At 43.6% G+C, this 21428-nt stretch overlaps 1 protein-coding gene across 1 annotated transcript in view; it reads left to right on the top strand.

Moving 5' to 3' along the window:
* The window catches only part of ADAMTS12 (ADAM metallopeptidase with thrombospondin type 1 motif 12), a 229893-nt gene that overhangs the window by 92463 nt on the left and 116002 nt on the right, over nucleotides 1–21428 (top strand). Inside the window, exon 4 of the mRNA XM_054986785.1 lies at nucleotides 20461–20657. Within this exon, the coding sequence (XP_054842760.1) occupies nucleotides 20461–20657 (197 nt within the window). The remainder of the gene's footprint in view (nucleotides 1–20460; nucleotides 20658–21428) is intronic.

Raw genomic sequence — 21428 nt, 5'->3', positions numbered from 1 at the left:
ATTGCGTGCGCACACTCCAGAGAGGAGAGGCTGCAGCAGCTCTTGAACCCGGCACAATTTGGCTAATCTAAGCAAGTTGGCTGCGTTAAATGGAGAGCCAGTGGAGAGCCTCTGTGTGTGTGTGTGTGTGTGTGTGTGTGTATGCCTCTCTCTCTTTCCCTCTCCCTCACACCAGAAATGTAACTTTAACATCCCCGCCACCCACTCCTCTGCCCCCACCTCGTGCTCTTGCTCACTGGCTTGAAAGGGTGGAGGGGGAAAGATGAAAGAGAAGCCCCACCATTCTGACTGACCCGCATTTTGAGAGGCGCTCTTGAGGGAGGGAGAGAAAAGGAAATTGATCCAGGCTGAGGAGAAGGGGAGGAAAACAACCCAACCTAAACAGGCAGCGCTCGCATGAAACCCGCCAGGGCGCAGGAATAGCACATAAAGCAGAGAAGGGGAATGAAGTTAAAACAACCCCCCCTCCCTTGCAGGTCCCACCCAAAGGAAAAGTATATGTCAGAGTCATAAAGTAAGAGAGACTGTACGTGCAGCCAAAAAATGGTGGAAAAGAGGAGTTTAGAGAGCTAAGTTATGTGGGTGTGGTTAATTTCACACAATCCAATCAGCAACCAAGGAAAAGAAGAGGGGGAGGAGCGCCGCAAAACATTCCCCTTTTGCATTAATCGCATCTGCTCCAACTGGGCAGCTGATTAAAAATTAACATCGGGGTATATCAGCAGGGAGAAAAATCGGAGTAATGGGGGGAAAGAGTGGCACCGCGTCCTATGACCAGCTTGCAAATGTGAAACTCCTGAAAACATGGCATGCAGAACAGGTACAGACACGCTTTAAAACCCAAGTGTGAAAAGTACCACAGACTCATAGAGTTGGAAAGGATATCCAAGGTTATCAAGTCCAACCCCCTGCACAATGCAAGGCATTCACAACTACCTCCACCCCATACTCCCAGTGACCCCTGCTCCATTCCCAGAAGACTGCAAACACCTCCAGAATCCCTAGCCTAACTGGCCTGGGGAAAACTGCTTCCTGGCCCCAAGGTTGCAATTGGCCTTACCCTGGGCATGTAAGAAGGGGCCAAGAGAACTAAGCACTGATGTAACCCCTCCTGCCCTCCCTCTCATGATCTGCCTAAGTTCACAGAATCAGCATTGCTGTCAGATGGCCATCTAGCCTCTGCTTAAAAGCCTCCAAAGAACATTGCAAGGGTCGTATATTCTAATAAAGTAATGGTGATATTTTGACGTGCATCTGTGTTTTTTTTTTCTTTTGGAGCTTTTCAGGAGAGAGCACTCTGACAAAATGAGGGCTATAATTAAACAACAGTTATTTAATCATTTCAGCAATTGTTTAAAAAAATGACCTGCTTAACTACAACTATAACATTTGTCCTTTCCTGAATAGGAATTTTTATCACTGGTGCCTTTTCATCAGGATTTTTTTCCCCCTTGGCTTTTCACGGAGAAATAATTTTCTGGATACAACAAATATCAGGCCACTGATTCTCAAAAACTGGCCCTTTTATCTTGCTGAAGATCTGCCAGAGTAAATAGGCTTATAAGCTAATGGCATCCTGGCTGTGTAGTGTGTACTGTATCACACGCTTATCTTTCAAGGGAATTAGACTGACATACTTCCAAATTGTGTTTATTTTGCATGCTATCTTAATATGCCTTTATCTCTCTTCCTGTTCACTGTTCCTGTTACTAACAAAAAAGCCCAGGAGGGAAGCAATAGTGCTGGGAAGGGATAGAGTAAACTGGGAAGGGATAGAGTAAACATTGATTAAGGCAGGCCAGTTTTCTAATAAGACTCTTTTTAATTAGAAGAGGGCTTTATTTATTTCATTTAAAAATAGTGCTTCAACATAAAGGCTTGAATGCTGCAAACTGCCAGAGGAAAGTGCTGGTAGTGTAGTGCTTCTTCTCCACTGGAAGTAATTTCTGACCCTTAAAAAAATCCAGGGCTAAAGAGAGTTCTGTGCTGTTCTTGTCAAAAAACTTGGTCATTCTGTTCAGATCTAGGTGAGAGGCTGGTATAATGCCATTTTAGCCAGGAGAACTGATATCTTACACTGATTTCTTTCATTCTCATCCTTGTGCAGTCTGCTTGGAAACAATGGAATGGAGTAGGAAGAAAGAGGGGTAGGGTTGCCAACTCTGAGTTGGAAAATTCCTGGAGATTTGCAGAGGGGAGGGACCTCAGTGGGCTATAATGCCACAGAGTCCACCCGCCAAAGCAACCTTTTTCTCCAGGAGGACTGATCTTTGTAGTCCAGCAATCCACTGTAATTCCAAGAGATCTCGGAGGTTGGCAACCCTACAAACTCTGTGTTCTTCCTCCAAATCTAGGCTTCTTGCAGCTCTATTAATGGAAATGCAGAAGTGGAAAGGGGAGCCCGTCACATTTTCCACCATATCATCTCACTGAGCCTCAGAGCCAAACTACAAGTGACGTCTTACACAGGTTGGACACTAGTCGGCTTCCGTCAAGTTTTGATGGGAAATGTAGGCGCCCTGGTTTTACAGCTTGGCTCTCCATTACAGCTGCAAGACCAGGATGCCTACATTTCCCATCAAAACTTGAGGGAAGCCGACTAGTGTCCAACCTGTGTAAGACGTCACTTTTAGTTTGGCTCTCACTGTTTTCACGAGTCAGCTTTTCTTCTAAAGAGCCTAGGTCAGTAACTAGGTCCAAAGAGACAGAACAGAAAGCGTAGTGTATGTTGTTTGTTATGCCCCGAAAATGCAGGGTAGGATAACAGTAAATGGTCATGACCCAAAGAGCAGACATTATGTCCTGTGTTCCAACTCTGCAATTAGTTTTTTTTTCATTATTTTAACAATTCTGTGACTTGATCCTTCTGTCTCGTGGCTACGCTAAGCTCTTTGATGTCCTTCACTGGCTGAACTGTCCGTAATTTTCTGGATTTAGAAAGGGCAGCTCTGTCTTCGAGACAATCTTGGCTGAGCTCATAATAAAAGAGATGTCTCTCTGCAGAGTCCTTAGAGGAAATGCGCTGAACAATACAGTGCCTGAAATATTCTTACACATGTCCAGACATTTATTAAAGATGGATATTTCTCCAAAAACCTGTTACTTGCCTGTGTCTGGCACAGTGAGCGTTTGCCTTTGAGTAGACTAGATTTATAACTGGTCTGCAGCTCATATTCCTGTTCTCATTTATGATGCTATCATGCTCAGGTAGACAATCTCTTGCTCTTAGCTGTTTGGGTGTCTCCTTTTCAAGGAAATACAACACATAAGGTGCTAAGTTGTTATTGATGACCCAAGGAGAGCAATTAACATCACCGCCTCAGAAGCTGAGATACTTAATGAAAAACTTTAAAAGACTATTGCGACTTATCTTTTACTCATCTATTGCCCAACTTTTCTTGGGATCTCAGGCATCTTTACACAGGAATGCTGCTGAGGCACTGACCAGACAAGGATCTGCTTAGTTTCCAAGAAATTTCTATTTCAGGTACTGACCATGTCCTGTGCCTACATGTTAGGCAAACTATGGCTTTGATACGGCTTACGCAGGCTTGTCTGACCAGATTTTAGAAGCTAAGTAGGGTTGGCTCTGGTTAGTACTTGGATGGGAGACTGACCACCAAGGAATTTCATAGTTATTATGCAGAGGCAAGAAATGTCAAACCACCTTGGTCCAACTGTTGCCTAGAAAAACCCTCCAGGGCTGCTGTAAGTCAATTGTGACGTGATGGCCAAAAAAAAAAAAGCATACTATTGCATTCTGCTGTATCTACACAACCGGATTTTGTTGTGATAGAATTTACAATTTAGAAAGACCCCTTTAGATTTTTGCAGTGTAAAGGAACTATTAGTATGTAGGCTTGCTCTAAGATTATGTGTCTTTAGCTTGTTCTAGGACTTTCAGACAGGCAAGCCAGCCTGCCTGCCATATCTGTGAATGTATATCTACCGAAGGAGGGGATGAGTAGTAGTGTAGTTGCTTTCTTCCTTCACTATATCTTGGCTATGCTTTGCTTGGGTTGAGTGGTGTTATCAGTAGACATGGGCACGAACAGAAAAAAAACCCGAACATGGTGTCTGTTGGTTGTTGTGGGTTTTCCAGGCTGTATTGCCGTGGTCTTGGCATTGTAGTTCCTGACGTTTCGCCAGCAGCTGTGGCTGGCATCTTCAGAGGTGTAGCACCAAAAGATAGAGATCTCTCAGTCTCAGTTGACACTGAGAGATCTCTATCTTTTGGTGCTACACCTCTGAAGATGCCAGCCACAGCTGCTGGCGAAACGTCAGGAACTACAATGCCAAGACCACGGCAATACAGCCTGGAAAACCCACAACAACCATCGTTCTCCGGCCGTGAAAGCCTTCGACAATACATGGTGTTTGTTGTTCGTTGCCATCCATGAACAACGAACAATGAACATTGACGAACATGACCTGTTCACGAACATGTTCGTTGTTTGTGGGGGCCAGCAGGCTCTCCTCCAGCCATCAAGATCCCTACCATACCACTCCCAGAAACCCCACCTGAGCAGGCAGCACGAAATGTACCAATAATAGCTTGGCCCCAGAGCCTGGCAGCAGCCCTGGAACCTGAAGGGGTAGATCCCTACTGCACCACTCCCAGAAACCTTACCTGAGCAGGCAGCAGGAAAGGTACCAGTAATAAATAATAGCTTGGCCCAGAGCCTGGCAGCAGCCCTGGGATGAGATAGATCCCTATCCCACCACACACAAAGAAAATTCAAGCTCCAATGCACTCTTCCTGTCTCTCAAAATGCCAACAGCAACTGTCTCTCCCTCACTGTCTGCAAAACCAGAGCTGGGAGCCCCCCTCACACCCTGCTCTTTGCTTCCTTGTAACAAATTTGGACTTCCACACTTGAAAGGAAGACCTGCCTATCAAGCTAAATTGGGCTTAGATTGGGGTTTCCAGGGCAACAGCAGGAGTTCAGACAGAGTTCAGGCAGTCCCTGCCTCCAGTTGCTAAGGGAATTGATTGCAGGTGCCAGACTCTGGCTTGATGAACAGCAAGGAAGGAGGCTTGCAATGACCACCTGTTCGTTTAGAATAGGGCCTCATGAACAGCTTGTTCGCGAATAGCTGATTGGGCTGTTTGTGACTTTTTTTAGTTCGTATTGCTGTTCGTGCCCATCTCTAGTTATCAGTACAGCTGGGACTGAGCGTCTGGGAACTGACCTTGAGAAACTCAGCTCTGCATCACTTCCAGGACTTCCATGCTTTGCAGCTCCGTGCCAACTTCAACTACTCTTGTTTGAACTGGGGGGAGGGGACTGGAGGTATAACCTTTTGGGGAAAACTTTGCTTTGGCATTCCAGGCAATTACTATGTACAAGTGCACTTCTAGGGAGCAATATCTAATAGAGACCTTTAAGTCATTCAACTGTGTTTGATGAAGTGGAGAGTCTGACAAAATCCCCTAGCAGGGCTAGGGGAACCACTGTACAAGATGTTTTTAGTTGTTCACATTAAAATTCTTTTAAGCCATTCCTTATTCTGTTAGTTCTTCTGCAGACCCAGAAATATTACAGATCTCTTATCGCACATTTTGCTGCCATCAGAAAATCAACTACTATGGTCCCTTTCATACAGGTTCTTTAAATCCACTTGGGTTTCTGGAGGCAAACAGATTTTTTAAAGTTTTACATGCCCTATGGATAAAGCACAACACGCAAATCAGAACAGGTTTTGGAAAACCTGAATTAAGGCTTAATGAACCACAGGGGAACAACATTTTATCCTTAAGGCATGTGGAGCCTTTTTAAAAAATCCTTCAGATGTTGTTTGCCTCTAGAAGCCAAAATGTCCATATGAAAGGGACGTATAAGATCATTTCTATTCCATATTCTGTCTTCAGGCCATAGCAGAGAAGTTCCATGATCCTGCCACTATATAGCACCTGCTGCCTTTCACTCAGTGCTTCCAAGTATATGTGTAAGCTGTTTGCCTTCCAAAAACAGTCTCTTTTCTCCTTTTCCTCCTCCAGTTTATTCTCCTTGATTGGCTTTCTCCTATTCTCCTTTTTAGTTTAAAGCTCCCATTTTCTTTCTCTTCATATAAAGGTTCTGTTGCACTGCCCAGCTTAGGGCATGATAAAAAAAAAATCCCTTTGTCTCAAGCAGTCCCACCGTTGAGCACCAATTTTATTTATTTAAGCATTTATACGCCACTTTTCTTCCTATGGGGATCCCAAGTGACTTACAGTACAAAAACACAATAGTGATGTAAACAAACAAACATGGGAAGGAGGAGCTCTAGCTACAGGACAGAGATTTCTCTGTGTGCCATCATCTTCCTCCCAGTTCCAGGCACTGAAGTTCAGGCCAAGACATCTCTGAGTCAGCTCAGGCTTTAAAAGTTTATCAGTTTTCCTTAATGAAGTTCTTGCCTCTGTTGTTAAACCCACCCACGAGAACCCAGCAGTGCATGCTGTGCAGTCTACATGGAACAGCCGTCCAGGTTGCCTCTAGTGTAAAAGCAAACCAGTACAGGCTGATATGGAGTACTAGTAAGAAAGTAGATGAGGATACATAAATCTTTATGAAAATACATAAAATAGATTAGGGCTTTTTCTACATGGTGAGCATTTTTCGTTTTGCATTCATCACTGCTGCAAAAACCGAGGCATGCCTGTTAGCAATGAAATTTCGACACAGACAGGATCCTTCTGGACACCTTACTTCCATCAGTCACAATTTTTCCTGCATTTTTTCCTCCATTGTGCCACCAAAAGACTTACTGAGGGTTGTAAATATGAAAAAATCAGTAATTGCTGTCATGCTATAATGCTACTGCATTGTCATAATGCTATATATTTTTAAAAAAATATTTCTTAAAATTCTTTTGAAAGGCCTCCAGTGACAGAGTGTGGGAAATGGCCTTTGCGGGGGGGCGGGGGCAGTCGATGGAGGAGGCTGAGGGGAGACATGATTGTTCTCTTTAAGTATTTTAAAGGCTGTCACTTAGAGGAGGGAAGGAATCTGTTCCTGTTGGCGACAGAGGATAGGACTAAAAACAATGGGTTTAAACTACAGGAGGAAAGGTACCAGCTGGACGTTAGGAAAAAACATCTTCAAGTTAAGAGTAATTCAGCAGTGGAATTGGCTGCCAAGAGATGTGGTGGGCTCCCTCTTTGGCAGTCTTCAAGGAGTGACCTACTATGCTTATCACAGTACTTGTAAGAAATTTCAGGGCTGTCAACTCTGGGTGTCCTGGTCGAAGCTCTGATTGCCAACCTCCAGGTGTGATCTGGAGATCTCCCATAATTGAAATCTTCAAACTAGAGGGATCAGTTCCCTTGGAGGAAATGACAGCTTCAAAGGGTGGACTTTATGGCACCACATTGTTGCTGAGCTTCCTCCCCAGGCTCCACCCCTATATCTTCAGGAATTTCCCAGCCCACAGTTGGCAGCCTTAGTAGAACTACACTTTAAAACAGGATGTTGCATTCCGAAGTCCTGCAGCTAATTCCCAACACTGATGGCCTCTAATTTTCCCTGAGTTCGAACTGGATTGCTACCTCATCTCTGTATGTTCCATATCTTATCTCATTGGAGGCCTGATTCACACGCCGACTGGGGCATCAAAGTCTTTATGCGATGGACCAATGGATGGTTGCAGACATCACTTCTTTTTCATGTGTGTCCTCTGTGCAGAGTGGGTCCTCTGTGCAGATGCCAAAATCATCTGGATGCCTGGTCTTCATGATCTTCTCCTCTCAAAAATCAGGGGGGCCATTGCACAAGCCAGGGGCTTCTTGGATCAAGCATCCAAGCATCCACATGGCGCCCTGCATCTTGCAATGTTACATACATTATGGAGCGAGTCACAAGAGTTAAGAGCCTATAGAGCGAGTCACAAGAGTTAAGAGCCTATTACGAGCAAGTCAGGAATTTATATAAACAAACATTTAAAAAATGAACCAGCTTCTTTAACTTCCTCCACTCCATGTCCTGACTGAGTCACTTCCTAGTTGATTTCCCTCAAGGTCTGTCTTCCTTCTGTGTCACCAAATTCCTCCTGTCTCCATCTTTAACTTTCTCACAACTTCCACCTACATTCATATGCAGCCCTGGCCCAGACAGCCCAGGTAAGCCTGATGCTGTCAGATCTCAGAAGCTAAGCAGGGTCTGCTTTGGTTAGTCACTGGATGGGAGACCACCAAGGAAGACCTGAGTAATTATGGAGAGGCAGGCGATGGCAAACCACCTCATTTAGCTTCTTGCCTTGAAAACCCCAACTGAGAGTAGCCATAATTCAGCTACGACTTGAAAGTTTTTTCACCATCCACATTTATATGTAGGAAGGGGGTGCACCTGCCCCTCCTTCATATGCACACAGTCACTATCTGGAGTAAGTATCAGAATTAGGAACAGGACTTGTTTCTTGAGATTAGCCTACTTGGATTTTCTTGTTCACTGCTCAGCCTTCACACAATGTCAAGAGGTTTCCATTGTAGGTGGCTACTGCTAGTAGGCCGCATTCCTCTTGACAGGTTACATTGTACGGGCCTCACTGGAAGGAATTTTCATTTCTATTTCAGGAGACTTTTTAAGTTGCAAGATGTTATTGTGGCTCGTGTTCTGTCTTCTTTATAGATTTTATGTCCCAGCATGGTGCACATGTGCAGTGCTACCACTTGATCACTGCTTTGATTTCCACTAAGTAAAATATTGCAGCTTTTTAACTTCTCTTGCCAGCTTAACTCTTCCATCAAAAAGAGACAGAAAGTTGATCCAACCTTCCATCCTCTTGCCCGCCCCCTCCCTCCAGGGCGTCCAACTTGCCAGAGAGGCTTTTCTGTCCCTTGACTTTGATATATTAGCTTCAAATTCCTTATCTGATGTTTTATAACACAATTGAACATCCCGGCAGGGAATGAAGCACACGCTTTTGAGTCAATCTGAAAGGCATTGGTGTATTTTATTTCCAGCATTTAATACTCCACCAACTAACTCAGGAGCTTTGTTCAGCATCTTGTGAGATACAATGAAAAAAACAACCACCACCAATTTCATACAAAACAAAAACAAAAAACACAATTGAAACATCAATCATAAAAACACCTTTAAAAAGTATACAAATCAACTAACAGTTAATAAGAGTGACTCAAACTAAGATTCCAAAAATTACTTTTTAATTTTTTTTAAAGATGGAGGAGGTGGTGGTTTTGATAGCTCTTTTGAACTGAAGAAGCGGGTTTGGGTTATTGTTGCTCAGCTGTAGAAAAGAGGAAAAACAACGGGCAACCCCGGTACACAAACCGAAAGGAAACAACAACTGTAAAGTTAATTATGTTAATTATGTAAAGTTAATTATGCTTTAACTTTATGTTAAAGCAGTGATCAAGTGGTATGTTGTTTCCAGCTGTAGAAAAGAGCAAGAGTCCAGTAGCACCAATGAGACTAACAAAATTTGTAGTAGGGTAGGAGCTTTCATGAGTCACAGCTCACATCTTCAGATACGAAAACATGAGCTGTGACTCAAGAAGCTCTGAAGAATATTTATTTTATTAACAACAACAGCAGCAACAACAACAACAGCATAAGGTTCCTTTGAAAATTAACACCAGTGGGAGACCCACAAGGGCTTCTGGGGAATCCTGTCCCCTGCATCTTCCTCTCTTGCTTGTCCTTCATCACCATTTTCTCTCCCTCCCCTCCAAGTCTCTTGCCAGGGTTTGCCGGGATCTGTAGGCGTCCTGGAAGCTTAAAGTTTAGCAATTACAGAGCAGCAAAAAGGGGAAGGGAAATACAGGCGCCTGTATTTTAAGCTTTAAGCTTCCAGGACGCCTTTAAGCTTCCAGGACGCTTACAGATCCTTTAAGCTTCCAGGACTTTAAGCTTCCAGGACTCCTACAGATCTTTAAGCTTCCAGGACGCCTACTTTAAGCTTCCAGGACACCTACAGATCCCGGCAAACCTTGAGGTAAGAGAACACGTGCTGAACCTAGGTATTTCTTAACGTGTGTTTTGGCTCTAAGTAGTGGGGTGGACAGGAAAGCACTAACCCAGTTACCTAGACCCCTCCCCCATGAACAGCTGGTTGGCAGCAATAGTGGGGAAGTACAGTGGGCTTGGGAGACTCTTAAAGAGAGACAATCTTTCAATGATGAGGGACTCAGACTTTGGTGGTTGAAAGTACCGTCAAGTTGCTGCCAACTTATGATGACCCCAGAGGATTTTCAAGGCAAGAGGTTCTTTGCTATTACCTGCCTCTGTGTAGCAACTCTGTACTTCCTTGTTGGTTTCCCTAAGGGCTTTACAGGTCAAAACCAATACCTTGAATTGAATCTATCACTAAGCCTGTATTAGTGGATATTATGTTGTTGTTACTCTATGGAAATCATTCACAATGAGGTTTTCCAGTGTGGACAAGATACTTTAGGAGGTGATTGGATGCTATAGTGATCACACAATATCTGATGATGTGTGAATACAGGCCAAGCCTGAACCCTAAACAGGCTCACCTGGAAGTAAGCCCCATTAAATATCAATAAACTTACTTCCAAGTAAGCGTGCACAGGCTTGAGCTCCATGTCTCTGAATATAACAGGCCTTTCATCTACTTTCCTGAAAACATGCAGAACTGTTTCATGCTTGAAAACATGGTACAATTAAATATTACTTTAGTATTTGTGTTCAGGAATGCTGTGCTCAGAGGACCCTGATTCAAGCTGAGGCCCAAATTGTGGGGAAAGAGCTGCCATGGCAATAAGTAAAGAAGCCATGGGCTTTGTGGTGTTGGGAGTAGAGATGGGCACGAACCAAAATTCATGACAAATCAGGCCGGTTTGTGGTTCACAAACCAGCGGTTCATCAGATTCCATTTCTGACGAACCGCCACAAACTTTAGGCTGGTTCATTTGGTTCATTTTTTGGTTCATCACTGCAGACAGCCTGGTGCTAATCAATCAGTTTCCTAGGCAACAGGGAATAGACTTCCTGCAGACCTTTTGCTGATCCGGAAGTGACCTTCTGCTGGCCCAGGAGTGATAATTTTCTGATCTGGATGTGACGTTTTCATGAACCAAACAAACTGGTTCACGAACTGGGCGCAGGTTCGTGAAAGTTCATGGTTCGTGAAATTTGACAAACTACAAACCATATGGTTTGATTTTTTTTCCGGTTCGTGCCCATCTCTAGTTGGGAGTCAGGGAGTGTGAAAGCCATTGATGTATACTGAGCGTTCTGTGTGATCCCAGGAACACATGTGAACTTTGCTGGCTGATTTCAGACAACAGCTTGAAAGCTAAGGAGGTAATTAAATGAGTGATTAAATTCCCCCAGGAAATGAGTGAGGAGGCAGGACTTGACACAGAAGAGGAGGAGGAAGAGCCAGATGCGGCATTAAGCCTCTCCCAAATCAGAGATCAGAACACAGTGAGTGACTGGACAAGGAGAAGAGAGAAGTTGAGAAGCGTGCTTGATGAAGGGGTCACCCCGCAGGAGTAGCGTGGGCCCATGAGGTCACTCCTCTCAGCCCCAGCTCCCCAGCTGCATTGCGGGGATAATAATAACACTAACTTGTTCACTGCTCTGAGTGAGGCACTAATCTGTCTAGAAGAGTAGTATATAAGCGCTGCTGTTGCTGTTGTTGTGTGAACGTCTCAATGACTGTCAATATTTTGTGATCTTTACAAAAATACCATTTTTGTGATCCCATTCAGGATGGCTCAATTGCCCTAGCCCAGTGGTACTCACCTCACAGTTCACAGAAAACCAAAAAATGTCCCTCAAAGAGTGCCCCGTCCTTCAAGAGTGGCTGTGTGAGAGGCTAAAATGCGAAAAGGGGCCAGAAGAACCCGAGTGCACATGCCTAGCAAGACATACAGCCTCTTGAAATTCAACCATTTGACTAGTATTTTACTAAGCACAGAAACATCTAAATCTTGATTTACCTGAAAGCCAAGGCTCCAACCAGCCTTACATTCTAAGGGTGGTTTCAGGTGGGTAGCTGCATTAGTCTGTAGCAGTGGAACAAAATCTCAGTCCTGCAGCACCTTAAAGACTAACAAAAATTTTCCAGGGTATAAACTTTCATGCGTCAAAGGTATTTGATGAAGCAAGCTTTGATTCATGACAGTTTATACTCTGGAAAGTTTTGTTGGTCTTTAGGGTGCTAGTGGACTCACATATTGATCTACGTTGGGGTCCCCAACCTTTTTGAGTCTGTGGGCGCCTCGGGAATTCTGACAGAGGCCACCACAAGAAGTGGAGCCACACACACAGAGGCAGCCCAAGTACAGTGGAGAAGATGAATAATTTAAAAAATACACTGGGAAAGGGGATGAGAGAGAACAAAACAAATGCTGTGGTGGCAGCTACCACTGAAACAATGTTATTTTAATCTGCATATCAGATCTGAACTTCAGTAGCCAATCAGAAACTCTGCTGGCAAGAGCCCTACCTGGCCCCACCCACATTCTAAAACCACTTGGTGGGCACCAAGAAAGGTGTTGATGGGCAGTATGGTGCCTGCGGGCACCATGTTGGGGACCCATGTTCTACATTCTGAAGGTAATTACTTTGTCACAGTTTTGGCTTAAAATGACTGGAAGCTGGACCAGGAGCAGGCTTCTTCACATAGAAGGGCCCAAACTATTTCATGCCCCATTGTTTTCAATAAGACTATGCACTTAAACACATGAATTCAACAGGTCTTAAAAGTGTTTACCGATAATGTTGTCTGGCTGTTACCCACATTTTCATAGCCAACCTTATATCTGCTGTTCTCACAAATGTAAACTTTGCTGAGAAATGGAATCATGGTCAACAACAGCTGGCCAGGAACTGAGCCAAGAATGAAAGTGGAGGGAGAACTATTTCTGAAGATGCAAGAATCGTTCAGTAAAAAAATCCAACTGCATGATCATTTCACAGACAATTCTGCTAATTGGCAAAATAATTAAATCAAGCTAGGAAAGGGGCACAATTAGGTCAAGTCTACTCTCTTTGAAGGGCACTATCCACCACAATGTTCTGCAAAAGCTCCACTACAGTGCTCTTGTGCTGCTCTAATTTGTTTTGCCTTCTGCTCCATGCCTTCCAGTGTGAGATGCCACTGCAAATCCATTGTTCATGCCACCTCTGAATGTATGTCATTCATTCATTCATTCATTCACGATTTATATTCCGCCCTCCCCACATTTCCAGCAGGCTCAGGGCAAGAACCTTATATCCCTTTGAGAACCTTATACCCCTTCGATCTCGATAATGAAAATCTGTGCCTACACTCTAATTTGAATGGATAGCGATTGTGCATATTGACTTGAATGGCAATTCACCTCTTATAAGTGTGCTACCCCACAGCGTCTTCTGCACATGCAATGATTTTTATACAGCTTTTCATCCCTAGATTGCTGTATAAAAGATGCATTTTTCTTAGGCACGTCTACTAGGAATTGCTGCCGTATTCCATAAATATGTAGCCTATAATTTGTTTATGTCTGGTTAATGACCTATTTGTCTGTTGAGCTTAAAGTACTTTGCAACAGAGAGTAAATATAATTACATTCACAGTTAAACAGATTTTGACAGACAAGCACTAAAAGGTTGTATGTCAAGCTAATGGGAATGAAAAATAATAATGTTTATTGTGACTATCCCTAGAAGAGCTGGTTATTTCCAGAGATTAAAAAAAACTATGCTATTCGTGCAAGTATCTGGTCTACTTTCCTTCCTTCATTCCTAGTCTACTGTCCAACATTGCTTGTGAAGTGAATGCCTCTTATCTTCTAAATATGGTAGAGTTGCACATACAACTTCAAATCCACATAGGAAACTTTCTTATACTAAGCCAGACCATTGGTCAGTCTAGCCTAGGATTCTCTACTCTGATTGGCAACAGCTCTCCAGATCCATTCTACAGTCATTCCACTGGCTACCCATCAGTTACCAGGCTCAATTCGAGGTTTTGGCCATCACATACAAAGCCCTCCGTGGCCTTGGTCCCTCATGTCTATGAGGGACCAATGCCCTACCATGCCCTACCTATGCCCTACCATGGCAGCTTTGCTCATCTGAACAGGGCCTTCTGCAGGTGCCATCCTGCAAATGGGCAAAATCAACTGTTGTTCATATACATATATTCTCTGTATAGGCCCCCACCTTATGAAACAGCCTGCCTGAAGATGACATGAAAGGTCTCACTCTCTTGGTTTTCCGCAAACACTGCAAAACTAAGTTATTTATGAGGACTTTTCTACATAGGCAATAGGGTTAGGAAGGTTGTAAGGAAACAGTTTAGAGAGATGCTTGGATTAAAGAGGTAGGGACTGTAGACTATACTACTAGGTACTGTCTATTGCTGTAAGTATGCTCCTACTGGGTAGTTTCTACATCGTTTAATATGTCATATTCAATTGCTTATGGTTTGTTACAGTGCTCTGTATTGGATTTCTGCTTCCTTTCAAATTTCTGCAGTCTATATCCTATTGCATTGTTTATTGAATGTCCCAGCTGTTGATTGTATTGACTTACACTGTGTAATCCGCCTAGAGTATCAGTGAGACTATAAATCATGTAGACAGACAGATAGATGCATGGATGCATGGATGGTTAATAACATTCAATTTATATACCACCCTTCCAGACAACTTAACATCCACTCAGAGCACTTTACAAAGTATGTTATTATTATCCCCACAACAATCACCCTGTGAGGTGGATGGGGCTGAGAGAGCTCTGGAAAAGCTGTGGTTGACCCAAGGTCACCCAGCTGGATAGATGACTTCTTTCTCAGCAAGGCCTAACTGATATGTCATCTCATCCATATGTAGACATAGACCACTTGCACCATTGGATGTGGTGCCCAACGCACATCTCCCCTCATTTGGCCCAGTAAATCCTGGGATGGTGGTGGGGTCTGGGAACAGGAAGGGAATGAAAATGTGCTCGGCGAGACAACAGCAGTAGCCACGGTGCTTCCCCATCTCTGCTGCTAACGGATGTTGTGTATGCATTCACCGGCAGCGATGGGTCTATCCTGACATGACACCTGTATCTGTATCTGTGTCTGACTTGGCCTGAGTTAGCGGTGACCTTTCTCTCCTTCCCAGCACCCCACTCTAGTGTTTCATAGGCAGTATTCCCTATGTTTCCTGGGTAAAAGAGCCCAGGTCAAATCCCTATTCTCTTAAAAGGACAGATAAAAGCAGGACTGAGAAAGATTTCTGGCTGCAGCCTTGACAGTTGCTGCCAGTCAAATTAAGAGTGCAGAACTAGATGGACTGTTGGTTTAACCCAGAAGGTGTACAATATGCTTTAGGGATTTGCTTATCTTTTGTAGGTTCTATAAGTCATGAACCAAGACTGTATTCAATCAAGTCTCTAAAATTTAATGGGTTTCCTATGGAAGCATAGGAAGGGTATGAAGAAGCAACTTTTGACTTCCTTCCCCTTCTTCCAGCAGCCCCCATTGACCCCTGGAAACTGTGGGTCAGGGAACCTTTGCAAGCAAAACATGCAATCCTAAACAAAGTTACTCCAATCTAAACCTGTTGACTTCAATAGGCTTAGACTGGAGTAACTCTTCTTAGGATTGCAGTGAAAGTATACTGTAGCATGGGAGGCAGCAGTGAGGAAGGAAAAAATCAGGCAAACTTGCCTCCACCTCCTGCTTGTGTGAACAGAACGTTTACTTCATTGTGCCTCCTTGACGAGAATAACCTGTCCCTTTCATAGAGGCTGAATGGGTTGTTATTTACCAGGTAATGTTATTTGCCAAGACTTTGGCAACTTTGTTTGCCACTAAAACATGGAGAAGCAGATTGTTTTGCCCAATACCACCTCCTCCCTGGAGCCCTCCATTCTGCAGTATATTTTGTTTAAGCAGAGGCATTTGGGGTTGTGCATAAGGTAGCTATAGAGAGGAGAAGGTAAAGAAGATCTGCCTCCTTGAGCTCTTTCCACTCTTATTCCCATAAGATCCAGCTCATTCCATTGGAACCCATGAGTTCCTTCCACTAAACTGAAATCTTCTGCTAAGTTTTCCTCCCTTCTGCTAATTCTCCAATGGCTTTTCCTCTGGTGTAGAAAAGCTTTTCTTCATCGAAAGAAGCCCTTTTTTTATGGAGGACTTCATGAAAAGGAATCAGAAGAGCCAACCCATTGTGTGTAGTTGCCTAAATTCTAACATTGTGTGTAGTTGCCTTATATTCTAACAAAGCATGCATTGTGTGTTGATTCTCTTGCATGCATACAATCATTGGAATCAACAGGGGTTAGGCATGCTTAACAGTACAGGACTGATCAGCTAAACAAGTTAATCATACTAATAACAACAACAACATTCAATTTATATTCCACCCTTCATGGCAACTTAACACCCACTCAGAGCGGTTTACAAAATATGTTATTATCCCCATAACAATCACGATGTGAGGTGGGTGGGACTGAGAGAGCTCTGAGAGAGCTGTGACTGACTCAAGGCCACCCAGCTGGCTTCAAGCGGAAGAGTGAGAAATCAAATCTGGTTCTCCATATTAGAGTCCCGCAACTCTTAACCACTACACCAAACTGGGTCTCGTTTGGTGAGACCAGGGGACAAATTATCCAATCTTCATACATATGTGAGGGAATAAACCAAAAGCATTTGGGGTTTAATGCTCTACCTGATGACCCATGGAAATTCTGTTCCCTGTTGTGGGACTAACATTGCTTGAATAATAAAATGTACTAATGAATGGGTTTTTTTTCCCTCTGTGTAAACTTTGTTGTTGTTTTAATTGCCCATCATTTTCCAGAGGAGAAAATTGCTGACTGCCACCAGCATTTTCCCTTATTGAAGTGAGTTTTTAATGACTGCTGGCTCCCACAAAGAGGGGAAGGGGAAGGAAACATAGAACTGCAGAACTGACTTTTGTCTATTAGACAAAAGAGAAATGGCTTTCTATGAAAACAAAACAGCTAGTCAATCTGGAATTTTTTTCCGAAAAGTAAAAGTAAATGAGCTTGTGACCAGTCTACCCACTCTATTGTTAGTTTTCAACCACCACCACCACCACCCTTCTAAGTCCAGTGATTCAGCTTCATTCCATATGTTACACAGTGCTCCAATGCTTAAAAGCATCTTCTAGACCTAGAACTGCATGGACATTTCCCCCCTCTCCCTTTCCCAATAGGTTAGTGTTAGGTTAGGGTCTGATTCCACAAGACATTAAATGCAAGTTAGGTTGGGGGAAACTCGTGTTTAGTGTGTGACCGGCACTCACCTTCAAAACAGCGTGGGAAATGTGGTCCTGAGCACATGCGCAGACAGGAAGGTTTCATCATTCTCTGCCTTCCACCTAGCATGCTTTTGCAGGCAGAGAAGAGCTATGGAGGGCAGGCTGTTAGCCTTACTGCTAGTTCCTTGTGTCTGCCGAGGAGACACGTGACTATGGCAGTAAGATGAACCTCCCATCCCCCATGGCGCTTTTGTGCCTGCAAAACCATGCTGGGTGGAAAGGAGGGAATCACAAAGACTCTCTTGCCTCAGTGTGTGCACTCATGAGCTTGTGTCCCCCCCCCCACACACACTATTTTGCAAGTGAGTGCCCATCACACATTAAATACGAGTTTCGCCCAACTAACTAACATTTAATGTCTCATATAATCAGACCCTTAGTGTTTTCCAATTTTAACTAAGATGGTTGCATTTCATTAGGGTTACCAGGTTGCCCCCCCAGGGGCAGAGGATCACCTGCCCCCAGCTTCTGTTTCCTGCCTCAGCTCCAGAGACTGGCAGGAGAAAAATAAAATAAACAATTGATGTAAAGGTGATGGTGTGATGTCACTTCCAGGGAAAACCCAGAAGTAACATCAGTCCACTCTAGGAATCACTGGAAACTTTGTAGTTAGAGGGTCTCCTTGCAATGGATCCAGATGATAATAAATATTATCAGTGATTCTCAGGTAGTAGAGAAGAACCTGTGGGCTGCTGCTGAAGTCTGCCATAAATATGTTGGCATTCTATGGGGCCATATGGCAATGGTGTTGAAGAAATAGGATGTCCCCATCAATCATAAATCTCAACAGCCAGATGTCCCTTGGCATCATCAGAAATGATGTTCTGGAGGGCTTGTAGCCCATCTTTGTGTTGAATGCTGGTGGACATGGATTCCACAGTATCAGTCTACTATGGCTGCCACATACCCAAAGATTTCTGCAAAGAAGTCTTAAACTGCCTGCAACTTGTAAGGCTTGGGTATCGATCACAGCCCTTCTAGGTTCAGTAGTGCTCTTTGATATACTATCCTGGAACTAACCAATGAGGCCAGTCTGACATTTGGTCTTGGAACACTGATGCATTGGGCAAGATGTTGAAATGACTGCAATTCTGAAAACTGTCCAAAAGCTGGATTAGGAGACTCAGTACAGCCTATTGCAAACAGTACAGTACTGGTCGCCATGTGGGAAAGAGGCGGTAGTCTGGGAAGTTAGAAGCTCTGAGCAGACTAAAGACACCCCCAGGTTTAACATTTAGCATTGGCAAATGATTCCAGCAATTAAGCCAAAGGTTGTAGTCATCAGCGCACCTCCTACATAGTATTCCCAATAGCTTTGCTGGCACACTTTCAAGGGAAATGGTTTGACAGTCATAGTCAAAATTACATATTTTGCCGGGAGCACAGAAGCAGTTAGTGGCTGGTGTTACAGTGCCATCCTATGCAGTTACACTCTTCAAAGCCCATTTAATTCAGTGGACCTAGAAGTGTGTCACTCTGTTTAGGATTGCATTGTTATTGTACTGCTTTTTAGATGGTTTTGTTCTCACATCAGCCCTTTGAGGTAGGCCACAGTTGTTCCCATTTTGCTGATACAGAACCTTAGTGGTGTGCCTACATCCATTAGAGATTCGAGGCCACTCACTTACAGGACAAAATCCACTACTTTATTTACTGACTTAAAGAGGAACTAATAGTAGCATTTCACAATCGACAAGAAATTTTCCTGCCAAAAAAGAACAATATGGACTTGTCTGTCCACTAAAATGAGTAAAAATTGCACTGCCATTTTGAAAACGAAAGACATAACTGAGTTGGCTGTGAAAGTAATGAAGGGACTATTGTCAAGGAAGATCTCTCTGTGAAAAAGACAGAAATGTGCAGGAGGTGATTGCCCTAGCCAGGTACACAGAGGAATGGGAAACTAACCATAGATTCATAAGCAATTACTAAGACGAGGAAAGGGAAGACAGCCTCTTCCAGCATACAGGTGGTGCATTTTCTGCTGAAGGACCGTAGCTAACACCGGGTCAAACCTCTGATATGGTTTCCTTCCGCCAGCTGGAGATAATGGGAAAGGAAGAGATTACGATGGCTCCTCTGGCTATTTGTTCGAGCAGAGGGGAAACAAGGACGATTACTAGCCATTGTTGGAGTAATAATTCATTGCCTCACCATAATTGCCTTTCATTTCTCTTTTGACTACAAACAGCTGGCAAATCCAGCATGTTATTGATTTGTCCTCAACTCTTTCTGAGCCACTCACCCCTTTCTCCCACCATTCTAGCACTTAACACCACACAAACCAACGTCAAGGGAATGCAAAATTCCCGGAGCTGGTTTTTGCACACATGGGGGATTGTATACATTGAATTCCCTTCAATTACATCAGATTGTGCTTCAGATAGCTGCAATGTCTAGAAACAGAAGCTAATCGATGGAAGAGGAGGAAAATATCACTCATGCTTTCCCTTTTCGTAAGTGGTGGGAAGTTCTTAGGCAGCTTAAATGTGAGAACTGGGAAAGGTTACTGGAGGCTTGTGTTATATATTTAGGAATATACAAGGCGAGCTGGTGGGAAGCAAGTAGGCACCCAGGCAGTTGAGGTGTCCTGAAGTATCATTAGTCTTCAAAGCACCACAGCATCCTTACACCCTCTCTGCCCCAGAGCTTTATGCCAGTTAAGCAATTAATTCAAGCAAACTGTTCTCTTCAGTTTGTGACCATGACAAAATTTGTTGACTTTGAGATTTGCTTGTGTGTGTTCTTTCTAAATACAGCATGCAGTTATGTGATCTGCAATTCAAAGAAACAGACTGGCAAGGTGGGGAAAGGTGAAGTACTCTTTCCCCTCAGGCCTTTTCACCACCGACAACTGCCACCCTTAAACCACATTTACTTCAGCTGGAGAAAACCTACAGTACATTTACCTCAGTGGGGATCAAAGCAACTTGTGGCAGTGATTTTTCGTTGGAAAAAGTTGTGAGAAAAATGTTAAATAGCACATTTATAATATATTGTTCCACCCTGAGCATATCTCAAATTACCTTCCATAATGAACTTTTTAGTAAAAACTTGTGTGTGGGTCCATTACTAGCCATTAAGGAAAACCTATTGTTCTCCAGGCTATAAAATAATGTAGAAATAGAAGGCTATTTCACTTGGCACAACCAAATATCATGACCCATAATAACACCACAGTAGGAAATAAAGTTGATATCTTTTTTTTTCTGTTTCAGAAACTTTAAGCTTCTTTAAACAGCAAGAACTTCGAAGGGAAAAGTGGGAAAGAAACCATGTAACGGCCAAAGCAACCTCCCGGCGCTCTGTCAGCAAAGAACGATGGGTGGAGACTCTGGTGGTTGCTGACAGCAAGATGATTGAATACCACGGAAGTGAGAATGTGGAGTCATATATTCTCACTATCATAAACATGGTGTGTATCATGGCATGTGACATTATAAAGACTAACAAACTTTTACAACTCAGTGCTCACTTCCTCAGGTAAAGGTAAAGGTCTGTGCATGCACCGAGTCATTACTGACCCATGGGGCGGGGGGGACATCGCATCACGATGTTTTCTTGGCAGACTTTTGTTATGGGGTGGTTTGTCATTGCCTTCCCCAGTCATCTACACTTTACCCCCAGGAAACTGGGTACTCGTTTTACCAACCTTGGAAGGATGGAAAGCTGAGTCAACCTTGAGCTGGCTACCTGAACCCGGCTTCCGCCAGGATCGAACTCAGGTTGTGAGCAGAGCTTGGGCTGCAGCACTGCACCTTACCACTCTGCGCCACAGGGCTCCATATTACTTCCTCAGATACATGTTATGTTTCCTCACAGTTTTAATATTTACAGCTTAATGGCTTAAGGGAGGGGATATAGCTCAGTCATAGAGCATTTCCCTTGAACATAGATAGTCCAGGTTCAGTACCTGGTACCTCTGGTCTAAGGCTCTAATGCTTCAGGGTTGGACAAAAGTCACTGCCTGAGTTGTTGTAGAAGAGGGCCTGGCAGAGGGCCTGACAACAGTTTTAATTACTCATTCTCTAGCGCCCTCTGTCAAAGTCATCACCTGATAGAAATGTCTCATCTGTTTAATGTACAACTTGGCCCAGATTATCCATCTAAAGAAGAGTAAGCAAAAATTTCACCTCAAGTTTCAAGCAACTTAAGTTTCAAGCAACTCAGAGCCCACAAAAGCAGG

Source organism: Eublepharis macularius, chromosome 8 (genome assembly GCF_028583425.1).
Source record: "Eublepharis macularius isolate TG4126 chromosome 8, MPM_Emac_v1.0, whole genome shotgun sequence".
NCBI lineage: Eukaryota > Metazoa > Chordata > Lepidosauria > Squamata > Eublepharidae > Eublepharis > Eublepharis macularius.
Note: the sequence above shows the minus strand (reverse complement) of the source record. Positions and strands in the feature narration are given on the sequence as shown.